We start from the raw sequence: 19,192 nt of genomic DNA on the forward strand, positions 1-19,192 counted from the left end.
TTAATTAATGATGCAAGCAATTTGTTAGTTTCAAAGGGATTCAATAATAATTTAAAAAAATGTTAATTTATTATTTTTATGAATTTAATTAATGATGCAAACAATTTGTTAGTTTCAAAGGGATTCAATAATAATTTAAAAAAATGTTAATTTATTATTTTTTATGAATTTAATTAATGATGCAAACAATTTGTTAGTTTCAAAAGGATTCAATAATAATTTGAAAAAAAATGTTTTATTATTTTTTATGAATTTAATTAATGATGCAAACAATTTGTTAGTTTCAAAGGGATTCAATAATAATTTAAAAAAATGTTATTTTATTATTTTTTATGAATTTAATTAATGATGAAAATAATTAGCTAGTTTCAAAGGGATTCAATAATAATTTAAAGAAAATGTTATTTTATTATTTTTTATGAATTGAATTAATGATGCAAACAATTTGTTAGTTTCAAAGGGATTCAATAATAACTTTAAAAAAATGTTATTTTATTATTTTTTATGAATTTAATTAATGATGCAAACAATTTGTTAGTTTCAAAGGGATTCAATAATAATTCTAAAAATGTTATTTTATTATTTTTTATGAATTTAATTAATGATGCAAACAATTTGTTATTTTCAAAGGGATTCAATAATAATTTAAAACAATGTTAATTTATTACTTTTTATGAATTTAATTAATGATGCAAACAATTTGTTAGTTTCAAAAGGATTCAATAATAATTTGAAAAAAATGTTTTATTATTTTTTATGAATTTAATTAATGATGTAAACAATTTGTTAATTTCAAAGGGATCCAATAATAATTTTAAAAAATGTTATTTTATTATTTTTTATGAATTTAATTAATGATGAAAATAATTAGCTAGTTTGAAAGGGATTGAATAATAATTTAAAGAAAATGTTATTTTATTATTTTTTATGAATTGAATTAATGATGCAAACAATTTGTTAGTTTCAAAGCGATTCAATAATAATTTAAAGAAATGTTATTGTATTATTTTTTATGAATTTAATTAATGATGCACACAATTTGTTAGTTTCAAAGGGATTCAATAATAATTTTTAAAAAATTTATTTTATTATTTTTTATGAATTTAATTAATGATGCAAATAATTTGCTAGTTTCAAAGGGATTCAATAGTAATTTAAAGAAAATGTTATTTTATTATTTTTTATGAATTGAATTAATGATGCAAACAATTTGTTAGTTTCACAGGGATTCAATAATAATTTAAAGAAAATGTTATTTTATTATTTTTTATGAATTTAATTAATGTTGCAAACAATTTGCTAGTTTCAAAGGGATTCAATAATAATTAAACAAAATGTTATTTTATTATTTTTATGAATTTAATTAATGTTGCAAACAATTTGCTAGTTTCAAAGGGATTCAATAATAATTTAAAAAATGTTATTTTATTATTTTTTAAGTTTCTTTAGGGTGCGAAATTGCTTCTTTTCTTTTTTACGAAATATTCACCAAAATTAAACCATTTTAATCACTGAAATCAGAGTAAAACAATCACCATAAAATCACACCCCTATATAATATTATATTACATTGCACCTGCTAAAACTAAGAAAATACTTACTTACTGGCTTTTAAGGAACCCGGAGGTTCATTGCCGCCCTCACATAAGCCCGCCATTGGTCCCTATCCTGAGCAAGATTAATCCAGTCTCTCTCATATCCCACCTCCCTCAAATCCATTTTAATATTATCTTCCCATCTACGTCTCGGCCTCCCTAAGGGTCTTTTTCCCACCGGCCTCCCAACTAACACTCTATATGCATTTCTGGATTCGCCCGTACGTGCTACATGCCCTGCCCATCTCAAACGTCTGAATTTAATGTTCCTAATTATGTCAGGTGACGAATACAATGCGTGCAGTTCTGTGTTGTGAACTTTCTCCATTCTCCTGTAACTTCATCCCTTTTAGCCACAAATATTTTCCTAAGCACCTTATTCTCAAACACTCTTAACCTATGTTCCTCTCTCAAAGTGAGAGTCCAAGTTTAACAACCATAAAGAACAACCGGTAATATAACTGTTTTATAAATTCTAACTTTCAGATTTTTCGACAGCATACTGGATGAGAATAGTTTCTCATTCGAATAATAACAGGCATTTGCCATATTTATTCTGTGTTTAATTTCCTCCCGAGTTTCATTTATATTTGTTACTGTTGCTCCCAGATATTTGAACTTCTCCACCTTTTCAAAAGATAAATTTCCAATTTTTATATTTCCATTTCGTACAATATTCTCGTCACGAGACATAATCATATACTAATTAAGTTTCTTTAGGGTGCGAAATTGCTTCTTTTTTTTTTTTTTACGAAATATTCACCGAAATTAAACTAATTTAATCACTGAAATCAGAGAAAACAACTACCATAAAATCACACCCCTGTATAATTATATTACTTTGGACCTGCTAAAACTAAGAAAAATACTTTCTAAAAATCAAGGCATATCTTATAATACAAAAAGTACAGTAGCCTAAAGATACTTGCAGATTTCACATTGAATTAAGCGTATTGTGGCTTTTGAAAACTTTACTTAGGGATTTAACTCCAAGGAGAGGGAAATGTGGAAAAGAAAAGTAATACATTGAGATATTCATTTATTTGTAACAAACAATATATAAGCGTCATAAAGAAGCTGCTCACGTTGAAAAAAAAAAACTCACAACTTAGCACAACCAATATCTTGCAATCAGTCACGTACGATACTCTGGTGACGACTCTCAGTAGATTTAAATTATATTTCTTACACTTTGTGCCATATTAAGAAAAATCATAATTGTGCGTGGAGAACCAATAAATAAATAAAAACTTTTCTATAGTATTAAGAGAATTAGAAAGGTCTCCGTATGGACATTTGTCACATTAGATTCTCACTTACATAAGATCTTTATGGAAAGATTTTTGACTAGATTTAAGCTGAGATTCGCCTACTATATATATATAAGCATATCTAAAATTTCCACAAGTCTCATAACAACTTATCTTCTGGACTCTGTTTCGATAATTCTGCAATAAGTTCCCTGAATTCATCTAGATCTGTTTGTGTCTCCATGTGGCTTGTTTCAGAATTCATTTTGGAGGCTGACCACGATTTATTAACGCTAGTGGATCCAGAGAGCGCTGTCTGAGTTTCGGTTGAAACAAACATGGAATCATCCCCACCAAATTGAGGCCACGCTGTTTGAGTTTGAATATTCACAAATCCCAGTTCAGAATACAGAATATCATCACAGGTTTGTGTATACATGTTTGAATATAGAAGCTGATCAAAAGATGAAAATTCCTCAGTGGTCTGCGTTTCAATGGTGGAACAAAATGTGAAGGACGTATCGCCATCGTCAGCGCAGCCTGTGAGAAACGAGTCATTGAAATCTATTTCTGTTTGAGTTTCAATGCTGCAAGAGCGATTGACATTAAAATCATTTTTACGATGAACAAGAAAGCTATCCATTTGTGATGGCGAATACGCTGTATCATCAGCTAATGTTCCCAATGCAGTTTCCATATTTGTCCCACATGCTGAAGTAGCCAATTCCGGTTCAAATGCAGGAGTTACGTTGTTAACAACATTGCTGAAGCTGCAATTCGAATTGTCTTCGAAATAAGTTTGTAAATTATGCATCGTCTGAGAACTGGAATGTATACCACTTGAGTTCGCCTCGCATGTTTCAGATTCCAGAAACGACAGATTTAGATCCGTCTGAGTAACACTGTGACTCAATATCTCTTGCTCCATCAATGCATTCATTGCAACTGGACTTGTTTGGGTTCCTGATGAATTCTTCTGGCCAACCCAGAGATCTGGCAATCCTACATCAACCCCTAACGTGTATGAACTCTGATTGTCCGGCATTGAAATGTTTGAAGTCGATGGGAAATCATTTAAAGAAGCTAAATCGGTGTCCACATGAGGGTACTTCCTAAGAAAATTGTTCATCTCTCTGTTCTGAACCTTCATGAGATTCATGGTTTGTGTTTCCATGCTCTTTCGTCTTTTCTTCGTTATTTGCTTTGAAGATTTTTGACTTTCACATGGAATAGGAATATTTGCGTCTTCCATTGCTTTCTTGAGAATATAATCGCCTATAGTTTGAGTCTGGGCACTGATCTTTGGGCGTTTGTTTTTTGGTACTATTCCTGTTTGAGTTTGAGCTGACATTCTGCGTTTGGTTGCTCTTTCACATGATTTAGAGGGACTGGGCGCCTTCTTAGATCTCTTGCTGACTACCATCTGGCCATCCGTCTGCACTCCTTTGTCTATTGCAGGCCCCAAACTTTTACCAGAGAGCTCGCTGAGAGCCACAGCTGCCAGAAAGTGAACGGGCACTGCAATTGCTGTTGAAACGGGTTGTATTTCTCTGCAATTAGCTCCAGACTTCTTTTCTTTGTTTGCAGCTGTTTCAGTAAATCCCCTGTAATTAGAGAATAGAAAGTATAATATGTATATTTGACAGAGTAAAACAAACTTCATTAAATGAAAGAAGTTAAGTAATACAGAGTGATTTATATAGAACTGACACATTTCTTTCATTAATTGTTTCAAAACGAATTGTGCTAGCAACAACTTATTATACCTAAAATGTAGAGGAATTTTGGGAGATTATTTACCTCTATAGCAAATGTTGTCTGGCGTTGTCAAATCCGGAGATCTCGGTGGCCACAGGTTCCTGGAAATTATTCGGTCGTCACATAACCGGATAAATGGAACCATGCTTCATCTGTGAACCATGTGATGGACAATATGGCAGGATTTTGCACAATGAACGTCTGAAACCGACGACAATAATTCAATCTTTTATCCTTATCTGGTTCCTGTAGCTGATGAACAACCGTAACCCTATATGGCTTTAGGCTCTCTGACACATTGAGTAGGTGTACCCTGTCTCCTGCGACAAACGTCTTAATGATTTTTTGGGTGACTGCTCCAGTCGTGCTCTTACGTCAACAACAACCGTGGGAAGCCTAGATGAACGATGCTTGCCCTTTTCACTCACCAGAGATCCAGTTGTTTCCAATTTGTTTACCAGTCCCAGTATTGTGTTTCTTTTGGGAGGATTGCGAACACCAAATTCTCTCTGGTATGCCCTTTGAGCAGCTGTAATTGAATTCGTAATCCAGTATTGCTTCACAAGGAAGAGTCGTTGATTTAATGTGTACTGCATTTTCACGTTGACACAAAATGTCGAAAACAGCTGCCAACAATAGGAATAAAACATAAACATCTGCGCATCTAGTGACAAGGAATCGAAACTCCAGAACATTCTGCTGTTGGTTTCAGACGTTCATTGTGCAAAATCCTGCCATTTTGTCCATCACATGGTTCACAGATGAAGCATGGTTCCATTTATCCGGTTATGTGACGACCGAATAATTTCCAGGAACATGTGGCCACCGAGATCTCCGGATTTGACAACGCCGGACATTTGCTATAGAGGTAAATAATCTCCCAAAATTCCTCTACATTTGAGGTATAATAAGTTGTCGCTAGCATAATTCGTTTTGAAACAATTAATGAAAGAAATGTGTCAGTTCTATATAAATCACTCTGTATCATGTTAAAAGGAGAATTAAATGGTGACTCTCTCAGAAGAAATTTAGATTCGACTTTTTCCATTTTGATGAAATATATAAAATTTGATGTTTCGAAAGTCTGAAAGTCAGTGAGTTGTCTGCATAAAAAATATGATTATTCTTCATTTCGTTTGAGGAAAAAGACATCCAACCTTTGAAACATATCTTTGTAGGTATATCATTCAATGTGAAAAGTTCAATCTAAACCTATCTCGAAATAACAATTTTATTCATAGTGCTTAGGAATATAAGTAATTGATTAACTAGCGGACTTGCTCGTGTTAATTATGTAAATCTGTGTGGCTTACAGCTGTTTCGGTGCTTCATCAGAGCCTACTAGATCTCAGCGTCATCTCGAACTTCTCTGCCTGTTGTGTGGGTGCGTTTGATTGTTGAAAAGTGGAGTCAAATAGTGTGTGTGTACTGAAATTGATCTGTGTGTTGAGAATTTGATCGGGATTTGTTTTTGTGTGTTTGTATATTTCGTATTGTTCTAGTGTGTCGAGTTTTTGGTTCTTGGGTTGTATGTGTAGGATTTCCATGTCCGCATTTATGTTATTGTATGTATGGTTAGCATTGGTTATGTGATCAGCGTATGTAGATGTATTGTGTCCTCTGGTTATTGCTTTAATGTGTTCTTTGTAGCGTGTTTGGAATGATCTGCCTGTCTATCCAATGTAGAACTTGTCGCAACTATTGCATGTGAGTTTGTATACGCCTGTGTGGTCGTATTTATTTGTTTGTGTTTTTTGTGTGTTGAGATGTCTTTGTAGAGTATTTTCTGTTCTGTATGCTATGTTGTATTTCTGCTTTCTGAATGAAGATGCGATCCTATGTGTGCTTTTGTTTTCATATGTTAGTGTGATGTATTTCTTGTGTTCTTGTGTTGTGTTTTGCGTGTTTTTGTGTTTGTTAAGTTTTTGTTTTGTCTTTCTTATGATGTCTATTATGTTTGGATTGTAACCGTTTTCTTGTGCTATGTATTTGATTGCGTTCACTTCTTGATTGTAGTATTGTTGGCTCATGGGTATATTGAGTAATCTGTGTTGTATGGGTTGGTTAGATGTGTTGTGTGTGTGGTGGTGGTGGTTGGTTTTCTGTATATTTTGAAGGTGTGTTTGTTGTCAATTTTTGTTATGGTGATGTCTAGGAAATTTATGGAGTAAGGTGCACAGACTTACATAATTAAAACGAGTAAGTCCGCTAATTAATCAATTACTTATATTCAAGTGTTAAAAGTAGTGTACGCAAGATTCAAAATGGGCTTAGGAATAGTTACGTAAATTCTGTTGAAAGCACACAAGTTAATTATATTACAATTAAGAAGGAATTTATTTTCAACACTCTAAATTAAAGTAAATGTTTTACTGGATATATGGCAGTAGAAGCCTGTAAGAATTCAATAATTGCAAGTTAAATATCTTTATGCTCGACCATGCCGAAATGTAGTAATTATACACCTGGTAGCAGTCCTTTAATGAATGTCATTAAAGTACACCTACTCATTAAAGTACAGGTGTTCAGCCAATGACAACTCAGCTTACATGTGTTCAGCCAATGACAAGTCAGCTTTGTACCGTTATAAAACCGCAAGTATCGATTATTCTCGGATATGCAATCGAAAGAGAATTAGCGAAAAGTCACGGAGGCTGGAAATCCAATACTGTCGCAGAAGGTTATGTTCTGTTACTATAATAATTAGCGTTAATTGTAAATAATATTCAAATAAATTCAATTTGTCATCTCGTTTTTCAATGTCGAATTCAATAATCAAGGTTATAATATTATAATATTATCAAGTTTAACGGGACTACGTCAAGGTCAATGACATTATTTTTCCTCGGAAAAAATCAATACTTTCGCGTCTGCGCACATCTCACAATTCACGACCTAGAACAAGGTCACTTCCGATCTTGTCAGTTACAAATAAAATGTATACATCTGAATACCGGTAATTTCAAGTTAGAAATATGGTCGAGCATAAAAAGTCGTATGAAACTCGCCTATAATGGTAGTTAAGAAGCTCGTATGAAAATTATGAAACTCGCTTGCGCTCGTTTCATAAATATCCATACTCGCTTCTTAATTACTATCATTATAGGCTCGTTGCATAATGTACTATTATATGAACATTAAATATCTTCTTCATATTTAATAGCTATGAAGGTCAAGACTTGCTTTGTACTGTTAACTTACAGCTTACAATCTATTTTAACACGTTGACAGCCGCTTGAAGCGCATCAAGTGGCAGTCAACGTGTTAAACAATAATTTTAGACAGAACAGTAAGCCTACGTGCTTTTAACATTATGTGGAAAGTACTTTTAACATTGACTTTCAACTGTTTGTATAGATTGTTGTTTCCCACCAGATATCATAAAATATGGTACCATTCACAATCAGTCAATTTCAGTTTTTCAAATTATGTCAGCTCTACTTAAAGAAAATGACGTACACAAGTTAAATAAATTGCTTCAACAACTATTTTACTAATAACTACATGCAACAATGATTAAGAATTTAATGTACGTAATTATAAGAAAAAAGGGAGCACCCTGGTTTATTTGAATATACAATTTCTTGAACCCTATTTCACCCGAAAGTACATTAGGGTTATAGTTATAGCCTGAGTTTATATTATTATAATGAGAGTTCTTAAATATATTACATATAAAATTACATTGACGTGGGTAACCCAGTCTTGCTACTTAAAATTAACACATATCTATTACAATAATTTTAATTATTTACAAGTTCTTAAATATATTAGTTACAGAAACTCTTTATAACAGCACGTTTTTGTGAACACGTTGAATAGTGGTTTGTCATATATTACACTAGCCGTACCCGTGCGCTCCGCTGCACCCGTTAGAAATAAATATAAAGTAATTACATAATTAAAATAGGACATTTGATCCAGGGAACATTCGTGTTTGATAGAAGGATAAATCGTTTAATATGTTACTTAATTTAAATTGCATCCAAATAATTAAAATGCGATCATTTTGGTCCAGAGAACACTCATTGTTGCAATGACAATTCCTTTAACATGTTTCTAATTTTTATTACATGCAACCATAGTTTAATGAAGATTGACATCATTTAGATTTAATGTGTATACTTTATTTTACTTGTTATAGGTTTCCATTGAATTATGGTAATAACTTAATTTTAACTCTTGTTTTCTACGTATTCAGTAAATGGCATTTGGCCCACTATGGTTCTGAACCCTTCAAATAACTTAAATTATATTATGTAATATTACATTACATATATTATATTATATTATATTACATTATATTATATCAGAAGTTACTGTAATAACATTATAGCATTATGTCCATCTAGAGAAACTACACTTTCCAATGGTGAAATAATAACTAATTATACAAATCGGTTAATTTAGCTTCCGATATTACTTCATACAAACACAGAAAAGTTCTCTGTAGGCTATCTTTCATAGCTTTCGATTGTTGTTGTCCAAAGCCCCTTATAGACGAAGTCATTTGTTTTTTATTTCATTACACGGCCTTAGATGGCAGTTATTTTAATTTTAAAACTCATTTATCTCATTAAATATCAGTCCTATCAAAAATTTGTCAAGGAATAAAACTTATCGCAAATTATTTTTAAAGAAACTTTTGTTATGTAACATTTTTCACAAAAATCAATAATAAGCGAGATATTTCGATCTATTTAATTCAGGCCCCCTTATAACACCCCTTTTAAATAATGTATTTTGAATGCCATATAGCCTAAAATCTAGGCTACAACGAACATAATTTATATTCCAATTTTCATCGAAATCCGTTCAACTATTATCACGTGAAAAGGTAACAAACATACAAACATAGACAGACAGACAGACAGACAGACATACATACATACAAACAAAAATTTCAAAAAAGCGATTTTCGGTTTTAGGGTGGTTAATTATATGTTAGGACAAATTATTTTTGGAAAATCGAAAATTACCAGAAAAATTTCGGCTACAGATTTATTATTAGTATAGATTACAAAAATGTAAATGTCCGACCAAAATAAATCTTTTGTTTTTGCACACTGGACAATGAAACAAAAGGTGATCCACAGTTTGCTGTTCCTCACAGATACATAAATAGCCATTGTCCTTATGTAATTTAAATCGTTCTAGATAAGACCCAAATTTCCCATGACCTGATAAAAATTGTGTTAGTATAAAATCTGGTATAATTTGGTTGCTATTTAAGTGGGTGTCGACGCTAGGAAAGAAGATTTCTCTCGTAACTGAACCCTTTGTACTGCATAGCCACTGATTGTTTGAACCAAGGACCTTTCGATCTGCAATTGAATGCTCTACAACTGAGCTATAACATTACATGGTTTTAAAATTATAAAGTTTCACTATTACAATGACAGGAAATACAGCAGTGGAGAAGTCAGGGAAATTTCATCTATATCAGCATGGAACTGTCTAAAAATGTGTATGTTAAAAATGATTTTAATTTATTTCTAGGGTTGCTCCTCTTGGCTTGCGGCCTTGTTTCGCACAATCCCACTCATAAAATAAAATTCAATTTTTAACACTTTTATGCTCGACCATGCCGAAATGTAGTAATTATACACCTGGTAGCAGCCCTTTAATGAACCTCATTAAAGTACACCAATTCATTAAAGATCAGGTGTTCCACCAATCAGAAAATACCATTGTAGCAATATGAAAGCGCAAGTATTGATTATTCTCGGATATGCAATCGAAAGACAACTAGTTCTGTTACTATAATAATTAGCGTTAATTGTAAATAATATTCAAATAAATTCAATTTGTCATCTCGTTTTTCAATGTCTAATTCAATTTCAAGGTTATATCAAGATTAATGTTTATTTTACTCTCTAGATTATATCAAGGTCAATGTCGACATTTGTTTCTCGGAAAAAATTAATACTTTTGCATCTGCGCACATCTCACAATTTACGATGTATTGCACAAGGTCAGTTCCGCTCCTCAGTCAGATAAGAATAACATGAATACTTATGAACAATTTCAAGTTAGAAATATGGTCGAGCATAAAAAGTCGTATGAAACTTGACTATAATGGTAATTAAGACGCTCGTATGAAAATTATGAAACTCGCGTTCATTTCATAAACATACTGGCGTCTTAATTATTACTATATAGGCTCGTTGAATAATGTACTATTAATGTATTGCCCACTTCAATCAGCACATCTATATCACTTCTGCCCTGTATATTTAATGCGTTAGGTACAGCTTACAGCAGTAAAATTTTTGGAAATATTCAACATTTTTTTCCTCCATTACGTATCTGTACAATAATGAAAATTGGTATGTATAAAACACTGCCTTTCTGCTATATGAAAAAATATATTTTTACAATTAAAAAAATTATTTATATATTTTTTTCAGAATTAAAAATGTTGGCAGTTCACTGCGCAGTGATGAAGCATTTCCCTCATAACTCATAAACTTGTTAACTTTTTCATGTTCTCTCTCTTTTATTTTATTGCTGAAACTCATGTTTACAATATCATGCTCTTTCAACTATATTCCTTAATAAACAATATATATATATATATATATATATATATTTTTTTTTGCAATGGAAAATACTGATATTTGACCATTTTTAAAAATGAATTTATTTTTTATCAGACAATCTATCAAAGTTAGAGAAGTGACAGATCTTGCATCATATTGCAGATATGACATGCATAAATACACACAAAGAATTTCATCACAGAATGTTGAATAGTTTTTTAATTATGTGGGAAACGCATCATCACTGCACAGTGGACTGAATTTTGAAAAAAAAAAAAAAAAAAAGGTAAATTTTTTAAATAATAATAATGCGTGGTGCTACAGCCCGTGAAGGGCCTAGACCGACCAGCCGGCTGCTGGCCTCACGCCCACATGCCGAAGCAGAGGTGGAAGATCATCCAACCAGAATGGAGGTATCGTGTGGTTAGCATGATGATCCCCCTCAGCCGTTATAGCTGGTATTCGCAACCGGATTTCGCTACCTATCGTAGCTCCCCAAGTGCATCATGATGCTGGGTGGGCACCGGTCCCATACACTGGGCGAAATTTCATGAGAAAATTTCTTCCCCCATGAGGACTCGAACCAGCGCACATTCCGTAACGTGAGTCCTAGGCGGGATACCTTAGACCGCGACGCCACAGCGCGGGACAAATTTTTTTAAATCGTAAAAATACTTTTTCATATAGCAGAAGGACAGTGTTTTACACTACTAATTTTCATTATTGTACAAGATACAGTAATGGAGGAAATAAATGTTTAATATTTCCAAAATTTTACTGTTGTAAGCTATACCTAACCCCTTAACTTAAGTTGGCCTACTAGTATAACTTTAATGCAGTCATTGAAATTGCTAATCGTTCATTTATACCTACTACTTATATAGGCCTATATGAATAAGGAAGCAGAAAAGTTTTTATGATGTAGAGAGCCTACGTACTTTCCATATAACTTGAACTTCTCGTCAAAGGTATGTGATGATCTCTTTGCATGTGTAAGCAGGGCTTCATAAGTATCATACGTATTGTTGCAGGAGCAGGTGAACTTGATGCCACAAATTCGTGAATGATGTTTTTTAGCTGCCTCAGTTGAGAATCCTTTCAGACAAGTTTTACACTGAAAACTCTTCTCTGCATGAACTTTCAAATAATGCTATAACAAAATGTGACCATTATTACATAGATGTGTGAACATAGAAAACTGCGATGTATTGAATGGTAGGCCTATTAGGGAACTGAAGGAAACATTAAAGACCACTTAATTATAATTCAGATTTAAAAGTTACGGTAATCTTTAAACACTGGTATAGCAATCTGTTTCAATGAAAATTAGTTTGGACATAAGAATAACTTGACATATCTATGCTCTGCTCGCATCAGAGCTGATTCAAGATGTGATGTACTCATAACTAAACTAAGCTTTTTGTATCTGGATTACAATTTTTGATTTAGTGACAAATTCTTGTAGACTTCTATAACCAGGGCCGCCAAGAAGGGGGGGGAGGGGCAAAAGGGGTGAGTGCATATGGGCCAGTGAGCAATAAGTCAGATTAAGTGAGTCTGATTACTTTTTATTATCACGAATAAATATTTATTTGTAGATACATACCGGTACTATAAAGTTTTTGTAAGAATATTTGTTACATAAATTTGACATACAGTATTAACTCAACAATAGTAGAATTAATACAAATTACGACTTCATATGTAAATATTTGACTTTTATATAATAGAAGATCAGTTTCTCGCATTAATATTCACCGACACGACAATTGAGGGCCCCACCATTTGCCTGAACTATGTTCCTGTCGCTTGTATTGAACACGTTTTTATTTATTGGCTTGTCCTTTTTAACCACCACAATATGCTAGTGGACTCTCTCAAACCGAAGTCACAGGATACGTTTCCTTTTCAGTACATTGTACGTTTCGTGTCGAAACTTTCGTCTTTTCATTGTCGTTTGTCTAGTAAATTCTGTTCATTAGTGTTACTGGTTACAGTTTAACTGCACAATGGACAAGTACAGGCATAAGTCGGGAGCTAAGAAGCACAAGGAGAGACAGAAAAAATTGGAAGATAGTAATATGGGTGCTAGACTGCGTGAAAAATATTATTAAGATATTAATAAAGAGATCAGTGATGAGCCGAAATATTTAAAATCAATTCACGCCTCTAATTTAGGGCTAACCCCACTGAAACCTATAAACTCCTAAATAGTCTGAGAGAATTAAAACTGGATACTTTATTTCCAAATATTTGTATAACCATTAGAATATTCTATACAATTCCTGTGACAGTTGCTGATGCTGAAAGATATTTCAGCAAAATGAAGGAAATAAAAAATGTATTCAGATAAATAATGTGTCAAGAACGAATGAGTAACCTTGACTCCTTAGTCTGGAGAGTGATCTTGCTAGGTCTTTAAATTTTGATGACATAATTGATGATTTTGCATCAGTGAAGTCAAGGAGAGTTGTTTGTTGATGTTGGACTGCAAGTTAGAAAATACAGCTGTTTAAGAATAATATTTTATGAATATAATATATTGTGCTAATATGAAGTTTTCAACGTAATAAAAGTGTGTACTTTTAAGTTCGTACCTGTGTATGGGTTATCTTTGATTTATTTTGCAAATAATCTGGTAACTTGTAATTGTTACTTTTTCAACGGGGGTCTGAGTACAGTATTGCATAGGGGCCCATAAATTCTGTCGGCGGCCCTGTCTATAACAAACTATTGGGTGCACTAATTGTCAAATATATTTAACAGTATAAAAACTTAGTCTAATGTAGAAAAATTGTCACTTTTTTTATTTCCTGTGAACATAACGTATGCAGTGATGTCACTAGTTTCATCAACATACGTGTATTACATTTAGTTTTTCTGATATAAACAGTTCTTACCTGTTTTAAATATTTTAAACACTTGAAAAACTGTTTCGATTGCAAATTATAAGGACATTCTTCGATAGGACAATGGTACTGATAATTTACGCCCATATCTTTTTTGGAATTATTCTCCTTTTTGTGGTGTTTAATCAAGTGCATATCTAAGTTAGCAGTATTTTTGAATATGCTTCTACATCCTTCTTCGGGACAGTGAATATTAGTTTTTATTACACAGAGTTCTGATGGCGGTGGACATATTTTGGTTACACCCATTCTGAAATGAATAAAACATAAATAACTTGGTACATTAATTAGAACATAACCTCCAACTGTAATCTGTAAACTCACATATAGTCTATTTTATATTATTTCTAATAAAGAATTAATAAACTGAATTAATTTTACCTCTTTTAATGCTGTAAATAACACTTGATATATTTTATGTATAATATATTTAAATTACAGCAGCCATTTGAGGTTATAGCTATTTATATTTATGGAAAATGCATAACAATCGATCTAGAAGGCCAGGTGGGTACGCCGGGCCATAGTTGCCAATCCGATTATTAAAAACTTGCTAAGATAGTGCAGAAACTGCTAAGTTGCTGTATATAAATAAGATTATTTTATTGCTGTGAGTGCTAAAAGAACCCGCTAAGTCCGTATATGAGCCTTGATGACATTCAGAGATATGAGCAATACAAATTTCATCAATTTTATCCGCTAAACTAGCACTGAAAACTCTAGATCTAGCGGAAAAATCACTGAATTGGCAACACTGTGCCGGGTACGAGACTTGCGTCATCTGTCGACAGAGAACTGTAACGGTCGCCGAAATAATTTCCAAGTTGTAGAAGCAGACGACGTACCGCGCGTTTTTTTTAAAGCGCTTCATGCCTTCATCATAGAAGTTTATGGATATTGAAATTAAATAGAACAATGTCGACAACCGACAAACAGTACACCAAGCGATTCAAAACAGGCGTGCTTTATGAACGACCCTTCTTTCTAAAGGGGCCTTGGTCAACAACAATCGAAAGCTATGAATCATAGCCTACAGAAAATGTTTCTGTGTTTGTATGAAGTAATATCGGAAGCTAAATTAACCGATTTGTATAATTAATTATAATTTCACCATTGGAAAGTGTAGTTTCTCTAGACGGACATAATGCTATAATGTTATTACAATAACTTTTGATATATGTAATATAATATAATGTAATATAATATAATATAATATATGTAATGTAATATTATATAATATAATTTAAGTTATTTGAAGGGTTCAGAACCATAGTGGGCCAAACGCCATTTACTGAATACGTAGAAAACAAGGGTTAAAATTAAGTTATTACCATAATTCAATGGAAACCTATAACAAGTAAAATAAAATATACACATTAAATCTAAATGATGTCAATGTTCATTAAGCTATGGTTGCATATAATAAAAATTAGAAACATGTTAAAGGAATTGTCATTGCACCAATGAGTGGTCTCTGGACCAAAATGATCGCATTTTAATTATTTGTATGCAATTTAAATTAAATAACATATTAAACGATTTATCCTTCTATCAAATACGAATGTTCCCTGGATCAAACGTCCTATTTTAATTATGTAATTACTTTATATTTATTTCTAACGGGTGCAGCGGAGCGCACGGGTATGGTTAGTAAAAAATAAAATCTTACAAACCCAACTTCGCAGGTTCAAGTCTCCTCGCCTCCCAAAAGGTAAATTATTACAAGTTTTAAAAAAATGCATATTAGACATGGATGCAATGCACAAATTACGACGTAGTAGATAGAGAAAAGAGAAGGAGATTGAGTGTATGTATATTTAAGGAATGGTAATAAAGAAGTAGAGGTAGTAACATCTAGTAACTAATATATTAACTTCTTTAGTAAACCGATGGCTGTTGATTGGTTTAGATATCAATGCCAATCAATCCGTACTATTATTTTTATCGCGGTATATGGCATTCAAATCATTCTAACCTACCTGATGATATTCCCCCCCCCCCTCTTAACTGTGAATGAGCACAAACTCTTCTTAGGTGTAAATTTTTCTGACATTTTGCATATTCGATTCCCTAATCGTTTCAAATGTATATCATTTTACCTTTTAGGTGTGTTTCCAAATTATATATAATACGCTTTGTCAAATGTGACAACCTTTTCATAAGGGAAGCTAAATTTATTATATTATTATATTCAATGGAAATGTATACGAGTGTACCCGGGTACTAGGAAAATACTAATGAACTGTGAGATAAAGTTCAAACTGTGAGGTAAAGTCTTTATCTCACTAGTGGAATAAAGTAATGTTGAATAAAAGGCTACTTTACAAACGCAAAAGTATTTAGTAAAGGCATGTTTTTCGTTATGGTCATGGATAAAAAACTATTATCTACCTATATAGCTTCTGTACTTTAAAAAGAAGTGTTAAATAATTAAATGGTTTATCTAGGCCTATATGCGACATTTAACGTCCTAGCTACAGTATATTTTTATGATAGTGAAATAATGTTATCTATTTTATTGGACATGCTCGATATCATATACTCTTATCTTTGACACCTTTCAATCACTGCGTTGAAAAGACATTGTCAGATGTTTTATATGGGGAGGTTAAAGTCGATTAATGTACAGTGCTTGTAAGCCTATCATTTATCTTTATCATCATCGTTATCCACTTAAAAAATTGTTCGTTTTGTCTTTTCCTCACGCACTTTTATGATAACTTTGAGTCAACATTGGATATTTTCAATTCATCGGACTCCCTGATTATGTGGCCAGCGACGATGAGGGCTGTATCTTCTGATAATCATATTTTATTTATATTTATATTTTATTTATATTTATTTATATTTAATGTGCTGTACAACAGCCAGTGGCCAATTACAGTTCAGCACAAATATCACAAAAACATAAAACAAAAATAATTATTACACATAAATATAATTACAATTAATTACAATAATGACGATGAATGGATAACTAAGAATACTATGAGACAATGATAATTGAGTATTATGCCTAAAAGAATACATAATTATAAATCGTTGCCAAGAGCAGACTAAGTCTATACATTGAAGGGATCGAATTCGCAGCCATGCATGTTGGCATTTTTAATGCATCTGGAGACTGCTGAAAGAAATTTCGAATTTCTAATATAGAAAAGTTTGTGGGCTCTCATATCTTTTGTTGGAATACGTAAGGTAATATTGTTTAAGAAAGAGTCACAGGATATATCATCTTTGAGGACTTTACAAAAGAACAGATAATCTAGCTCATGGCGTCTAGCATATAGATTTTGACTATTAAAATATTCACATTTTCTCTCATAACTATACCCGGAATTAATGGGCAGAAATCTGAATGAACATAAGGCTATAAATTTTCTTTGTATATTTTCTAATTTAGCCGAGTCCGTAGTTGTAATCGAGTTCCAAGCTACAGATGCATATTCGAGTTTCGATCGCACCAATGTATAGTATAGCATTAAAAGAGAATCGGGCGTGGAAAAAGAATAAGTTATTGACCGTATTATTCCTAGCATTCTGATTGCGTGATTGTAAATGTAATCAACGTGACTATGAAAATACAATTTACTGTCAAAGAATATTCCCAAATCTTTTACGCAATCCGTTCTGTTAATTAGAACATTATTTAGATAATAATTAAATTTCAGTGAAGAAGTTTTTCTAGAAAAGGTTATTACATTAGTTTTGGATACGTTAATTTTCATACCATTGTCTTCCGACCATTTAGCGACTGAATTAATGTCACAATGAAGTGATTGACAGTCACTACTATTGATTGTACGAAAAATTTTTAAATCGTCTGCAAATAATAAACAGTCAGATGATAATAATAATAATAATAATAATAATAATAATAATAATAATAATAATAATAATAATAATAATAATAATATCGCGTTGTCTAAAAAAATCTTTTCTCATAAATGTTCTATTTCACGCGATATGATCACAGATGATAAGACGTGTATAAATTAACTTAACAAAAGACAAATGTTATATTCATTTGTCTTTGAATTGCTAGGCAACGGACAATTTTTATATCTATTGGTAATGTTTTAAAACTTATGTCAGGAAACATTTAAATGTATATAAATAGGAGGTATATTTTTATATTGTAAAGAAGTTATCTGGAAATAATGCAAGAGAAGAAACAGACGTTTTGGATTGCCTGATATGCTTCAAGCCGTACCCTACGTAGAGATCCATATGCATAGGTACTTTCTTTATTCTGTCACAGGATGGCGCCACTGGTATGGTGACAGGCGCTTTGTTACCCCTCTCTACACTCCCATTTTCCCGTCTCTTTCCTTAGAATAGGCCTATGTGGACAGCTTTTGGTAGACCAAGCATTTCCCATATACCCAGTTGGGTCACTTTATTGAGGTCAACACTCCACACCAGGGATTCTGGGAACAAAGCCGCAATATAGGTCACTCTTTCGTCCTCTTTGAAATCTGAATAGATCTATCAATTAATGCAGTGGCTGTACAACGTTTTTCAATAGCAAAAATTGAATGAACTACCTGTCAGTGTGTAGTGATAGATTATGTTTGGAGGTCTCGCTCAGGAATATATGTCATAAGTATTCAAAACAAGTACAAGCGCCCCTGAAATTACGTTCACAGTCCATTACAGTATGGAAAGAGAAACTCTTATAATACTAATGCATGAATAAATAAATATATATATAGATAAGTAGATGAATACATAATTGGAATGAATATTATTATTTACATGTCCTATATGAATATTGTATTTGATCTACAGGACGAAATAAATAAATGAATAAATAAATAATAGACAAGCAGGCAGGAAAGGAAGCAAATAAATAAATAAATATGAAATTGGAATGGAATTTACGGGAGGGGGCACTATGACCCAACACAGCGACCTGTTACGATCTATTGCGCTAACTCTCAAACTAGGCGAATTCCCAAACCCACACCGGCTGATTACACTAAAATACACTAAACACAGAATAAATATGGGAAATGCCTGTTATTATTCGGCTGAGAAGCTTTTATCATCCAGTCTGCTGTCAAAAAATCTGAAAGTTAGAATTTATAAAACAGTTATATTACCGGTTGTTCTGTATGGTTGTGAAACTTGGACTC

At 32.5% G+C, this 19,192-nt stretch overlaps 1 protein-coding gene across 1 annotated transcript; it reads right to left on the bottom strand.

The window, feature by feature from the left end:
* Positions 1 to 2,623: 2,623 nt before the first annotated feature.
* Positions 2,624 to 14,579, bottom strand: Asciz (ASCIZ zinc finger protein). The gene is made up of 4 exons (XM_069831979.1): positions 14,436 to 14,579; positions 14,046 to 14,304; positions 12,084 to 12,295; positions 2,624 to 4,449 (listed from the first exon to the last, which is right to left on the bottom strand). The coding sequence occupies exons 2-4, from the start codon at positions 14,301 to 14,303 to the stop codon at positions 3,006 to 3,008; spliced, it is 1,914 nt and encodes a 637-aa protein (XP_069688080.1). The 5' UTR covers position 14,304; positions 14,436 to 14,579; the 3' UTR covers positions 2,624 to 3,005.
* Between the last annotated feature and the right edge of the window lie 4,613 nt (positions 14,580 to 19,192).

The sequence above is a fragment of the Periplaneta americana genome, chromosome 7 (genome assembly GCF_040183065.1).
Source record: "Periplaneta americana isolate PAMFEO1 chromosome 7, P.americana_PAMFEO1_priV1, whole genome shotgun sequence".
Lineage (NCBI taxonomy): Eukaryota > Metazoa > Arthropoda > Insecta > Blattodea > Blattidae > Periplaneta > Periplaneta americana.

Excerpts from the sequence above, each read along its gene's own strand:
- Asciz (XM_069831979.1), bottom strand. The coding sequence starts at position 14,303 with ATGGGTGTAACCAAAATATGTCCACCGCCATCAGAACTCTGTGTAATA. Across the intron at positions 12,296-14,045 it reads GTTTAAAATATTTAAAACAG|CATTATTTGAAAGTTCATGC; the intron begins GTAAGAACTGTT and ends ATTTTGTTATAG. Across the intron at positions 4,450-12,083 it reads AAGTTCAAGTTATATGGAAA|GGGATTTACTGAAACAGCTG; the intron begins GTACGTAGGCTC and ends CTCTAATTACAG.